The sequence below is a fragment of the Onychostoma macrolepis genome, chromosome 07 (genome assembly GCF_012432095.1).
Source record: "Onychostoma macrolepis isolate SWU-2019 chromosome 07, ASM1243209v1, whole genome shotgun sequence".
Classification (NCBI taxonomy): domain Eukaryota; kingdom Metazoa; phylum Chordata; class Actinopteri; order Cypriniformes; family Cyprinidae; genus Onychostoma; species Onychostoma macrolepis.
This window is the reverse complement of record NC_081161.1, coordinates 46,146,179-46,160,216: the sequence shown is the minus strand read 5'-3', so window position 1 is coordinate 46,160,216 and position 14,038 is coordinate 46,146,179. Positions and strand designations below refer to the sequence as shown.

Sequence of the window (14,038 nt, the reverse complement as noted above, 5' to 3'; positions counted from 1 at the left end):
CATTTCACGGCCAAACTGCTCAAAATGAACAATTACTACTCTGATTGTACAAAGGAGCCAAGGTATGGGGGCCCGGATTAAGCTGTATATATCTCCCGCCAACAAGATCAAAAGAGAAAAGTATATTGACTTATGTAAATAGTCCATATTAAATCGACTGGAGTTCAATTTGGTATTTGTAAAGACACTTGATTTGTATTTCAGGGTGGAACAATAAATAGCAAGCTGACCATGTCCAAAATAATTCAGTTGTTGCTCATTCACTTGTGGTTTGCCAAAAGCGAAACAATATTGTTTATTCTGTTGCAACTTTGCAGCAGAAATTCCAGATACCATTAATCCTGAGGTTTGAATACAGAGTAGTACCAGACAGCTGATGGATAGTAGATCAAATCGCCGGAGATAATTGTTTGGCTTGTGCGGTCTTTCATGGCATTGTCTCTTTTAAAAATGACTTCTTTGTCTTTATCCAATTCTGTGGTCCTATCTTTAAAAAGTCTTGTATAAAGAAAAGCTAAACCGTTTTAAAAATAACACAACAAGCACGGAGCCCAACCAACAGTGCAAGTGTGCATGCGCCATCTTGGTCCAGCCTCCTGGACCAAGAATGTTTATTGTTTTGTTGCATGGCATCTGTTTTGTGTGAGTTCGTGATGTTTGGTTTCACGAGGAGATAATTTTGCCTTATAATAGAAATAAGTTTGCATGTTTCAAAATTAAGTTTCAGGAATCAGTAGTTTCAATTTTCACATACAACTTTATTGTGATCAACATTGAGTGATGGAGAATATTCCAGCAGGTAAATGAAGAACATAAGATTTTCTGAAAGATGTTCTGATCCGAAGTTTAGGTTTCCCCATCATCATCATCATCATCATCATCATCTCTTTCTTACAGCACATTGAGCTGTAAATAAAAGTTCATTACATCATAAAATGTCATTTTCCATTTTATTTGTAATATATGCAGATTTATTTTAATAATTAGATTTTTACTTAAAAGTCAACATTCCGTTCAGGTTTTCCAGTATTTGTATGAACACACTCACCTGGTGCAGCTTTCTTCTGCATCACTTCCTTTTTGGGCGGTTGAGACCATTGCAGCGTTACGTCAGAAAACCCTCGTTCCTCCAGAGCAGACTGAAGCTGAAACGAGCAGAACTCTTAAAAATGCTATCAGTGCACTTAGATGTATGTGTGTTTCCCTCTCTCACCTGTGACAGGAGCTGGGCTCTCATTTCAGGTTCAGACAAACTCAAATTGGACTTCAGTTTCATCCTCACAAGGGTCTTCTTCAGTACAGGACCTAAAAGAGTGACACATGAGAGTGGACACATACATGGACAGAAGGGAAACGAAAATGCTAAATGCAAATAAATCATAAAATGCATTGTGACTTCAATGAAATTCGATTGCTTAGGGTGCATGCGCAAGTGCTGACCCAGACGCTGGTGTCTGTTTAAGTTTGTTTTTATGTTATTTTATCTATAGACTTTTGGAAATATGCTTTTTAACTCTTTCAACGCCATTGACGAGATATCTCGTCAATTAAGAGACAACGCTTCCCCGCCATTGACGAGTTTTTACGGCAATCCGTGTTCTAGGTGTATTACGGTGAGGAAAGCCCTAGCGCATGTCCTGAATGAGTTACGGGACTTCCGGGTCTTTAGGGTGAGAATAGAAGATGATCGGCATAAATAGAAGGATCAGAGAAAATGTAGATCATATATAGATCATAGCCTATGTAGATCATGCTTTGGCCATTTTAAATCTGATCGGGACGATGTAGTCAGTGAGAGAGATGCATTTACAGACACAGAAACATCTGTAGTTATAACCGATCCGTCGATCTGAATAGGGGTGTGTGTGTGTGGGCTCTATCTATCTATCTATATGTGTGCGTGTGTGTGTGTGTGTGTGCGTGCATGTACAGTATATGTATGCATATGTATGTATGTAGCCTGTGTGTGTGTGTATAATCATATGTATGTATATGTTTGTGTGTGTGTGTGTGTCTGTTTGTTCTGTTTATTCAATGCAATTTAAATTATTCATATAATTATTTACAGGTGAAAGAATATGACATCTGAATGTATTTTGCATGAAAATGCACTACTTTGATAAAAATGCCTTTTTCTCAGTTTTTTGTCCAAAATGTTGTATTTGTGATGTTACCCACCTGCATTCAAATGGTGATAAAACATGAACACATGAAGATAGAATAAAATGTTTTTTTTTTTTTTTGTTTAAAAGCAGAGACTTGGTTCTTTATTTTGATATATAATATGTTCTTATATTCATAGCAGAAAATATTCTGAGGGCCGTCAAATTTAGGTGAAAATCATCAAAAATGCTGGCGGTGGCTGGCAACTTTTTAAAAAAACGCTGGTGGGGAAAGAGTTAAATTTATCTTGGTCTGAATCTGGAGTTTAAAATGCGCTGTCAATTGTATTCTTGCACTCGAAGCTGAAGTGGAGTTGGGAAGTTTGAAAAACGATGGACTGATTATTTACAGCTGTGATGATTTACTGAATCTTCGATATAACATGAAACTCCCGCCGAGTTCCCTTTGTGAAGTTCCCATCTAAATTATTTATTCCCTACAAACAACGTTGAGGAAAAGAAAAAAGAAGTTATAGAGGAAGAATTCGGAATCAGCTCAAACGACACGGCAGCTGCTTTCCCCTGCCCACAATAACTCTTGACTGATGTTCTTTCACTCAAGAACAAAATGCCTGAACTCTGAGCATTAATAAAATATGATCGAGATTACAAGAGAAGGAATCTGCTCTGCATTACTGAAACATGGTTAACAGAGTCTGACAATATAAGCCTTGAGGGATATTCGTTAATTCGACTGGACCGCGATAGTCAGAAATCATCCAAAACCATCAGAGGAGGACTATGTATGTTTGTCAGCGACCGCCGCGCAACAAATTGTATGGTACATGGGACCTACTGTTCAACTGATTATGAATTATTGTCTCTTTCATTTAGACCACATTACTTGCCCAGACAAATTACTGTTACAAATTACTGTTATCCTGGTCTATGTACCTGGGCCAAACTTCACACTTGCCACAGAGGGCATTGAAGTGAAGTGAAGTACGGCCAAGTATGGTGACCCATACTCGGAATTTGTGCTCTGCATTTAACCCATCCAACATGCACACACACAGCAGTGAACACACACACACTGTGAACACACACCCGGAGCAGTGGGCAGCCATTTATGCTGCGGCACCCGGGGAGCAGTTGGGGGTTCGGTGCCTTGCTCAATGGGCACCTCAGTCATGGTATTGAGGGTGGAGAGAGCGCTGAACATTCACTCCCCCCACCTACAATTCCTGCCGGCCCGAGAATCGAACTCGCAACCTTTGGATTACAAGTCCGACTCTCTAACCATTACGACTTCCACAACTGACATTGCTGACAGTTATTACAAGGTGCTGCGCAACTCAGCGGATGATCCAGTTTTCTCCTCTGTGATTGTAACAACTGTGAAATATCCACGTTTTTGCCGAATTTGGAGCAGTATATAACTTGTCTGATGAGGCTGGGTAAAATTCTGGACAAGTATTTTGGTAATGTGGACGGTGCTTATGTATTGAGGTCGCATCCACCATTAGCTCGCTCAGACCATAACATCATCCACCTTTTCCAAAATACAGACCGATTGGGAATTGTTCTTTAATGATTTTAATTGCTGTGTAGATCTTGAGCTGTTGAATGACACAATTACCAGTTACATTAATTTTTGTGCAAAGACTATGGTTCAATCTAAAAAGGTTAGAATATTCCCAAACAGCAAACCCTGGATTAACAAATGTCTTAAACAACTTTTAAATAAGAAGGGAATGGCTTTTTTATTGAATGAAACGCATAGGGTAAAAGAGCTAAATAAAGAAATTAAACATACAATAAGGGAGGCACAAAGACAGTATAAAAGGAGAGTTGAGGATAAATTTGTAACTGGTAATGTCAGAGATGCATGGAGAGGATTAAATATAGTGATGGGTAGACAACAGAAACAAGTGCAACTGTTTGGCGATGACCCCCATAGCTTTGTTAATAATTGAAATGTATTTTACTCACGTTTTGATACTTTTGCAGGCACTGCGAATAGTTCTAGATGATGGCTGTGCGCCAGCAGCATAGAAGAAAATACTATTGTCATTCCAGTACCAAAATCATCTCAGGCTAGAGATTTCAAAGATTTCACCCAATTGCAATAACATCTATTTTGTGTAAGTGCATGGAGCGTATATTATGTTGAGAATTGTTAGCGCAAATTGATGACTCTGTGGATCCATTACAATTTGCTTATATACCTAAACGGAGCTCTGTGGATGCCTCTCTGACTATTATATAAGGTCCAGCACCACCTAGTTAAAACCAATGCCCATGTTAGAATTATTTTTATGGATTTTACATCAGTGTTTAATACCATGCATCCACAAATTTTAAAAGAAAGACTGCTAGATTTAGGCACAAGTAGTTGGTTGGTTTTATGGATTGATAATTTTTTAAGTAACAGGCCCCAACGAGTTTGTGTCAATGGAATTTCATCTGATTGTATAGTTTTAAACTCAGGTCTACCACAAGGATATGTATTATCACCTCTGCTTTTCTCTATTTACATCAATGAAATTCAATGTAACAGGAATGATCTTACTCTGATAAAATACACTGATGATTTGGCCAAATAGACCCGAACAGTTTAATTTATTTTGATTATATTAAAAGTATTGTACAGTGGTTTGATTACAGTCATCTACAATTGAACATTGATAAGACGAAGGAACTTTTTTGTGGGAACCAAAATAAGGCAGTTACGGCTGGTATTTCATTTGAACAAGTTACTATAAAAGGCATAAAGGTGGAAAATGTGTCTAATTTTAAATATTTAGGCACAGTTATTGATGACAAATTTTCATTTCAGGAAAATGCAGACCACACTCATAAGAAGGCAAGCCAGCATTTAGGTCTACTCAGGAAACTAATGAATCTAAGTATCAATGGGACGGTTTTGACCATTGTTTATAGATAGATGATTGAAAGTATTTTAACATATAATATAATTTCGTGGTATGGCAGTGTAACATTGAAACAGAAAAAATTTAAATAAACTAACACGAGTAATTAACGAGACAAATAGAATCATCGGCCAGAAGCAGAGTGTCACAAATCTGGTCTGTGGATTTCCGACTGCAATTTAGTGCAAATGTATCTCAAAAATATTAAATGGATGCAATGAGAAGTTGTGTAACGATCCTGGAAAATCAACAAAAAAGAGCCAGACAACACTGAATACAGGTTCACTTTAAATAAGGATGGACTTGGTTTAATGTGAAACACAAATGCATTTTATGTAGTGCATTATTGACTGTTGAAAGCATGCATCTCTTGAACTTAACATTTTCAATCAATAATTTATATTTAAAAAAATAAAGCCATTAATAGTTTCCCAAAACACTAAATCTGCTTATTTGATCTCACCTTCTCCATAGACCTCCACCTCACACAGAGTAAGAATCCTTGAATCTCCAGGAATGATCAGATTCACGTATCGACCCTCCATATCGTTACATGTGTAGGTGGAGGAAACACCAGCTGGAATGCTAGAAATCACAGCACATCTAAAGAGAGACACAGAAACCATCATTTAGACTTCTAGTCTTTCTTCATGTGTTTTCAGGGATTGTTATGGATATTAAGCCACAGAAAGAGGGTCTCACATGGGATTGTTGTTGCCGTTGTTCTCCAGAGAGTTTCCGATGTGAATCTCTGCTCCGTTTATTCGTTCTGGACAGCAGTCTAGTCTGTTTGTGATGACAACTCTACTTATTCTGTAAATATAACGCAGATCCACCCTCCACCACGGGTTAGTCTGAGCAGTGGTTGAGGAACACGATGATGATGGTTGTACGAAACCTGGATTGAAATCAATGGCCTGTTCAGCAGACCAGGTGCCAATGGTTGATGACTGTGTGACGGTTCTTTCTGTAGCCAAATTACCTGTAAGATGTCATAGTGTCAAGAATGGTTTTAGTCAGCTTATTTTATACTCTTTGAACGTGCTTTAGGTTTTCTTCAGACTAGGAATGCATTTCTATCAGATCTGCCCAAACTGGTAAAGTCCTTTTCAAGGGATATATTTTCTCTCAGCAACCATATTTGTAGTGCCTCTAAGCAGCTATTTCAGGCATCCAAGACCAAGTCCTGTCTACCTGAATGGGCAAGTAACGACAGCTGCAGTGACACGATGACTTTAACAATTGCCGATAGGCTATTTGGTAACACTTTAGAATACTGTTCCGTCGTTAATGAATAACTACACAGGAACACATGGCTAATGCACTATTAACATTGTAGTAACTACTATTAACTAACAAGAAACTCTGATTAACGATTTATTAAGTAATAGCGCTAAGTTGAAACTGGTAGTTCACTATTAGCTAACCAATGACTACAATTTTTTTCATATATCCTGAGAACTCCTAAGAACTACTTTATACAGGTTCATAATTAATGTGAATTATGCATAATGAATAATTAATTCTAAAATGAAGATCATGGTAACCCACTAGTAATGACTCAAGTATTACCAAATCTTTCTAAATTAACTACTAATTACTTGGATCAGTATTCTAAAGTGAAAATCATCATAGCTTTTGAGATATATGTAAGGTTTTGGATAGTAATGACTCAAGTGTTACTACATCCTTCTGAAGAAACTAGTAATTATTTGGATCAGTATTCTAAAGTGAAGATCACGGTAACCCACTAGTAATGACTTAAGTGTTACCAAATCTAGCAAAATGAATTACTAACCAGGACCTTACAAAAACCACAAAAGTTCACAATGTCTTCAGTAATTACTAGGGAGTTATCACAATCTTCACTTTAGAATACTGATCCAAAAAATGACTAAATCCTTTAGAAGGATGTAGTAACACCTGAATAATTACTATCCAATACTTTACAAAAACCTCAAAAGCTTACAATGATTTCAGTCATTACTAGGGAGTTATCATGATCTTCACTTTAGAATACTGATCCAAATAATTAGTAATTCCTTCTGAAGAATTTGGTAATACTTGAGTCATTACTAGTGGGTTACCATGACCTTTACTTTAGAATGAATTATACATTATGTATTATTCATATTAATTATCAACCTGTATACAGTAGTTCTTAGTAGTTCTTGGGAAGGTATGAAAAAATAATAGTTACTGATTAACTAATAGTGAACTACCACATTCAACTAAGCACTATTACTTACTAATTCATTAATCAGAGTTGCTTGTTAATTACTAGTAGTTACTAGAGTGCTAATATTGCATTACTCATGTGTTCTTGTGTAGTTATTCATCAGTGATGGAACAGTATTCTAAAGTGTTACCGGCTATTTTATTCAGGGTCAGGACCAGAGTGCACAAAGTGAGGGGGCATGCAAAAATTTTTCTTTTGTGTGTTGAAAAAGAAATGCATGACAAACTAGTTTAAGGAAACAGAACCTTGCACACCTCCGCCAGGTATGAGACATAATCCTTATTATTCTTTTATCATTATTCTTTATACTGGCAATAAAACGTTTACCAGGCCACATCGCTTCAATCCCAGTATACATTTACCCAACTATTATCAAAAGTATTTCTAAATAAATACAACAAAACATTTCTTGCGACCTTACGTGAAGTATTATGACAAAATGCATTATGAAGAAGAATTGGACATGTTCTGCAGCTGCATTAGAGCTAACATTAGCATCATGCTTCATAAGACAATTTATCAGATTAATAGTGCACTTTTACTCAGAACTCACTTCAAACCACCATCGAGTGTTTGTAATAACTTCCTTTTACGATCACATGGAATTTGGTCATTTACTGTTGTTAAAATATGCTATTTATAGCCTTTTATATCGCTGCACAAATTAGCATTTCAGATGTACACATTCATCTAAAACAAATCACATACAGACCATATCCTATTGTAATCGTGTGTTTATTATCTTATATAATCTATAGTGGCTGTTGCCATGTTTATTTCTGCTGTGTAAAAGCCTGAACATGTTTGCTCTGCTGAAACTCAGGTTGTTTGTGATGTTACAACCGCCTCTCCGTTCTTAAGTTGCCAGGTATACATTCCAAGTATAATACACATTAGTAAAAAGGATCTATTTTAATTTTTAATTAAAATACACTTAACTATATATACTTTGGGCGGCTGAGGTACATTATAAAAGTAGCCCAAAAAACAGCAAACCACGGCTCTGTAATTTTTCCCACTTGTGCCATTACCCATTCGCTGAACCCTTATCACACAATGATAGATAACCTTCCGTGCTGCGATGACGGCAAGAAGTTGGGGTCAAACCTTATTAAACGATTAATTTGCGTTAAAAAAAAAATAACGTTGACACCCCTAATATATATATATATATATATATATATATATATATGTGTGTATATATATATGTAGGGAAGATGTAATGTGTTCTCCCGTCCTTTGGGGGGAGCTGTGTGTTGTTTCTCATTAGGCGAGTGAGCCCTCCTTTTCACCCACAGTTCTATTTCCTTTGTGAAGGGCTGTCACCATTCTTTTCTGCTGTGAGAGTGACTGTGTGGAGAAAGGAGCCTAATAAAAGAAAGCTGATCTGTTTGACTCAACGATTTTGGTGTCCTCCTCATTCACCCTTCACCTCAACACAACGCAGAGACATTTGGGGGAGCACACCGACGAAGAGGGTTACATTTTATATATATATATATATATATATATATATATATATATATATACTCTCAGAAATAAAATAAAAGCTGTCACTGGGGCAGTACCTTAAAGTGTACATATTTGAACTTACTAGGCACAAAAGTGTACCTTTTGAAAAGGTACTGCCCCAGTGACAGCTTTTGTACCTTTATTTCTGAGAGTGTATATATATATATATATATATATATATATATGTAATGTATTAGAGGTGGGAATTTAATGCATTAATTAGATTGATTAATTACGGTGAAAAATAACATGTTCAAATTATCAATACATTTAATGCCCCGCCCCAGACCCACGTGGGTCAACTGACATTTCATACAGTTGATTGATGACAAATTGGAGGCAGGGCAACAACTCACTGCGTGATGGAGCCTAGAGAATGTAGTTAGAATGTCCCTAAAGTTTAGGATATGGTGCAAAAATGCCCCTGTTTCAGTTTTTGTCTCATATTTACATCATATAGTTAAGCAATATCACACAAGCAATAAGTGAAATAGGCCTATCACACGAGTGCAAATGTGATACTGATTTTATACAACAGTTCAATAAGTAATAAGTTAATATTGTTATTTTAGACACAATGCTGTCTGTTTTGCTCAATTTTGCCAACGAAAATATAAAGACAAAGAAGATCTGTTTGTCTCTGAGCAACACACAGCGGCATTTCATTTCTTAATCCACGTTTTGAACGAATTGGGTGAACCATATGGCGCGTTGAACCTGTTACGTCTACAACGTAATGTATTATAGGTTGGTTCCATCGTTGCTGTTGTCTCTTTCTTTCTTAGGATTGGTCCTGGACATAATGGGAGTCTGCTGGTGGTTGGACCGGAGAAGAGACCTGGGGGTGTATTACAGAAAGATCCTAACTTTAAAATCTTATCTTATCTCTTTGGTAACCATGGTAATTTCAGTTAGGACCACATTTAGGACAAAAGCTATTACAGAACAGCATTTCCTAAGTGCGTTATCCTATCTTAACTACAGATAGGAAAGGGGTATTATAGGGGTAAGATACTATTTTGTAAGATAGGATAAGAATCCCAAATCAAGTTAAGATTTGCTTCTGTAGTACGAATTTGCGAAAAATCCTAATTTAACATATCATATCTTAAGTTAAGACCTAAGATAAGAAATTTTCTGTAATACGCCCCCTGGACTATAAATTCCTTGGAAATCCACTGGAGGGAGCTTTCTGCCTCTTTTATCGATTGCTCATGTCTGTTTGTTGTGGTACTGTGCTAGCTGGTGAACATGTGGTGCGACAGAGTGTGTTTTCTGTTTTAACCCAGTGTTGGTGTGCCATAGTGTGATACTGTGTGAGCCTTACTTTTAGGACCTTGATGTCTTGTTGACCATGTTTGTAAACTACTTCACTGTTCTGGGAAGCTGTAAGGGGTGAGTGCCGTGTTTCTTTTGTAGGCCGGTTGGCCGGTATTTTTTCTCCTGTTTATTGGGCAGATAAGGAGATAGGGAATTTGATTGTATGTTTTGTTTCTTTTATTTTTGATCCATAGGGAAGGTAGAACATTTGTGGGGAAGTTAGTTTATGTTTGTTTATTATTTTGGCATTAGCTCACCCCTGAGATTTAGCTCCTGGATTCTGTTGTTTTGGATGCATTGCTTTTGTATACAATGAGAGAGAAAAACAGATACAATTGCTTTGAAAACGAACAAGGGAGCAAGGAAAGAAAATAAAAAAATGAGAAATTAAGTTAATGTGGTTGGTTCATTTGTTACACTCTGACCTAGACCAGGGCTCGTAACAAACCATTGGCCATAGGCCTCAGACATCACGCTCACGGACCGCTGGCTGAACTTCTGATGCATATGGCACACAAAAGTGGAAATACTTCAGGAGTTTCGAAGTCGTCATCGGATTGGTTGAATTATACAGGATTTCTTTGAGACGTGCGTCGCGTTCTTTAACGTTCCGCCTGGAAACAAAAATGCCATGATGCCAAACCCCCTCACAAAAGACGAAAACCATCATGTTTACAACTGTGATGACGAGCGCTTATCAGGATCAACTAAATGCTGGATTTTCAAAAGTATGTGAAATATTTAAAGTCTAGCATAGAATCTTTAAAATGCGTCCGAGAGTTTTACACACCGGTCTGTTATTGTGGTGACATTTCCACACCCCGAAAATTGACGCTGAACGAAACGAACTGATTGGTTGTTTGATTTGTCGGTCAAGCGGCCTCATGGGCAGGCCTTGGCCAATGAAAGCTGCCATGGATTCCAGACCTTCAGCTGTTAGTCTGAAGGTCTGACTACGCGAGACTATCCTGCACAGACCGATCGGTGTATGACATCAAAGTACCGCGATGGCGATAAGGAGCTGTCTGCTCTCTAAAGCTCTTGTAGTACTTTGATGTCATACATCTATCGATCTGATGGTGATGATCCGCTTCATGTCGAACAAGCCTAATGATTCAATGGACTATTCATAAAGAACCATTTACGTCACTCCTGAATGAATCAGCCATTTGAACGAATCAAATGAATTAATAAATGACTCAATGACTGAACCATTAAGACATTTACCACCGCAGAACCTGATTTTACCAAGTGCGACATGTTTCTGGATCAACACCTTTGTTGACTCTGGGACAACATTGTGATTAACCAATCAGATTTCAAGAATCAGCTTATAGTTTTTGTGAAGTTTAGGCTTACAGTCAGTGTTTGGTGCTTGTATATCAGTGTCATTCATCTGTCATTTCCTCTGATTTTAGGGATTACTCATGGGTAAGGTTAGGTTTAGGTGTAGAGATATGGTCAAGACTAAATTTTTGGATAAAAATGTTGTCCCAGAGACAACAAAATATGTTGAATCAGGAACACATCTAACTCAGCAAAATCAGGACGTGCATTAACCATCACCTACTGGCAGTTTTAATTTATTATTTAGAGAATCATTACATTAAATAATTTCATATTTCCATATTAATAATAATACAATTAATAAAATAGATCATCAAAGGTATAGTTCACCCAAACAAAAATGAAAAAAATTGTCATCATTTACTCACCCTCATGATCCAAAAGGGCATATGTAATACATTTAATGCTGAATCAAATTAAATATTTCTTGCTGAATCTACTTTTTGTAATGTCTGTTTGATGTTTACACAACAATGACTTTATCTTTTGGGAGTAATTTCTCAGGCAAATTTGATATGCGACTAATTAAAAAATTTTATTACAGTAGCAACTGTTTACTTTTGTATCTTGCACTACCATACCTAAATTGGACTATGCTCATTTGCACTGCCGACTGTTGTTTACATTATCAATGTTTACATTAGCATTTTGCACCGTATGTCTAATTGTAATATGCAATCACTTCCACTGCACTTTACACCTTGTTTATAGTAATAGCCATCTGTATATATATTATATTGATAGTACATATCACCTGTAAATTCTGTTTATAGTAATAGCCATCTGTATATTTATTCACTATACATATTCACCTGTCATCTTTCTATATATATTTATACATATATTCAGTACATATCCTTGTCCTGCACTTATTCAACCATTGTATATCCTGCACTTGCTGCTATTGCACTTCTGGTTAGACCTAAACTGCATTTCGTTGCCCTGTACCTGTACTTGTGTAATGACAATAAAGTTGAATCTAATCTAATCTAATCTAATTTGTGATTAATTAGATTAATTAATTGCCACATCATGTGTAATAGAACGCTCAAAGATACAAACGGGGTAAATAATGTTTTATGTTTTGATTAAGAGATAGTTAACATTGGCCGAACGCATCATGTTGTTTATTACTTATCAGAGCTGTTGAAACTGAAGATTTGCACTAAATAAACCCAAATAATCCAACCATAAGATGAAATCAACAGATTCAAGAAGTATTCGATGAAGCCTGTGTTTTGTTACCATTTGATATGTTTCAAGTCTTGTTTTCGTTTTTGAAGCTGATCTCTATGCTTTTCTTTATTTGGTTGTGGTCCCTTTAAGAATCTTAAATTTCAGTAAAGAGTCATGCCATGTGACCATTAATGAGGAAGTGAGCAAGCATGACACAGAGACCTACAGGCCAGTTGGCGGCGGTCGTACACCATAAGTTGGCTTGTCAACCGCCATTACATCTTACAAGAAGAAGAAGAAGATGACAGACAATAGCATGTTTAGTGTATCTGAAGCTGTACTGTGATATTTGCATACATTTTGTGTCTGTTGTAGCATCGTGGGTATGTATTGATTGTTTTTAACAATATCTACGATTGCAGATCATTGTTTGGGGACAGTGTTACATTTTATGGAGCTGATTGTTAGAAGCCTGTTATTCTCTATCTACCTCACTATAGATAATGGACACTTCGTTGTGGTAATGGTTATACTATTCCTAGACCATTAAAAGTTCATATAAATGTAGTACAGATGAAATAGTGATTGGAAAATTTAATGCATGTTAAATATACATACATTACATTTAAAGATGTTTGTTAAACACATGAAACTTGTGACAGTAAAAGGAAGAAATGGAATTTAATTCATTTAATTTGAGTATATCTGTTGATTATGCATTTTGTATGTTTCAGTTTCACCTTTCCTCACAACGACAATAAACCTGTCGACGATGGGGGCTATGTCTTCAGAGTCTTGATGTCAGGGAAGAGTTTACCTGGCTGTCAAGTTATATACAGTACATACCGAGGGCAGCACAGCCTGTGTGCAAGTTTACTCTAACTGTATAAAGATTTTCATGGAGGAAATGAACAAGTCCTTCAATTTTGTCTGTCTTTGAAGCATAGCCAACTGCCACATAAAACTCCATGTGATCGCATAAATATGAGCTGCTGTGAAAACTGCTCAAACACAGCTAGTTTTATCCAGGCCTGCTTCCAGAATTAAATACTAAAGATGCTTTAGAAAGTGTGCTCTAGCTTTAGTGCACATGGATTTTCACATATATTTTTGTCCTGTCCATTGCTCTTTCGTGTTTGAATCCCGCATAAATATGTGGATGTCATTCCCGAAACCTTGCAGTGTGTATGTGCCCGGAAAATAAAAGTTTTATAAAAAATTCTGAATGGATTATATATAGCCTAGAAAGCACACAAAGAGCACTCCATTTAAAATCACAAAAAATCTGTATCTCGTCATCTTCGCGCAATCTCATGAAGTTTTGTTATAATGAGAGGATTCGCAAGCTTGCACTGGACAAAAATAAACAGTTTCATTTTCTCCAGAGCGCAAACACATACATTGTATAG

General features: G+C 36.7%; 1 protein-coding gene across 2 annotated transcripts in view; it reads right to left on the bottom strand.

Moving 5' to 3' along the window:
• Positions 1 to 777: 777 nt before the first annotated feature.
• LOC131544672 (uncharacterized) overlaps positions 778 to 14,038 on the bottom strand; it is a 32,215-nt gene continuing 18,954 nt past the window's right edge. For both annotated transcript variants that reach the window (XM_058783053.1, XM_058783054.1), the window contains 5 exons: positions 5,738 to 6,017; positions 5,499 to 5,638; positions 1,214 to 1,305; positions 1,049 to 1,145; positions 778 to 906 (listed from right to left, as the gene is read on the bottom strand). In XM_058783053.1, coding sequence (XP_058639036.1) covers positions 881 to 906; positions 1,049 to 1,145; positions 1,214 to 1,305; positions 5,499 to 5,638; positions 5,738 to 6,017 — 635 coding nt within the window. In that variant the 3' untranslated portion in view covers positions 778 to 880. The remainder of the gene's footprint in view (positions 907 to 1,048; positions 1,146 to 1,213; positions 1,306 to 5,498; positions 5,639 to 5,737; positions 6,018 to 14,038) is intronic.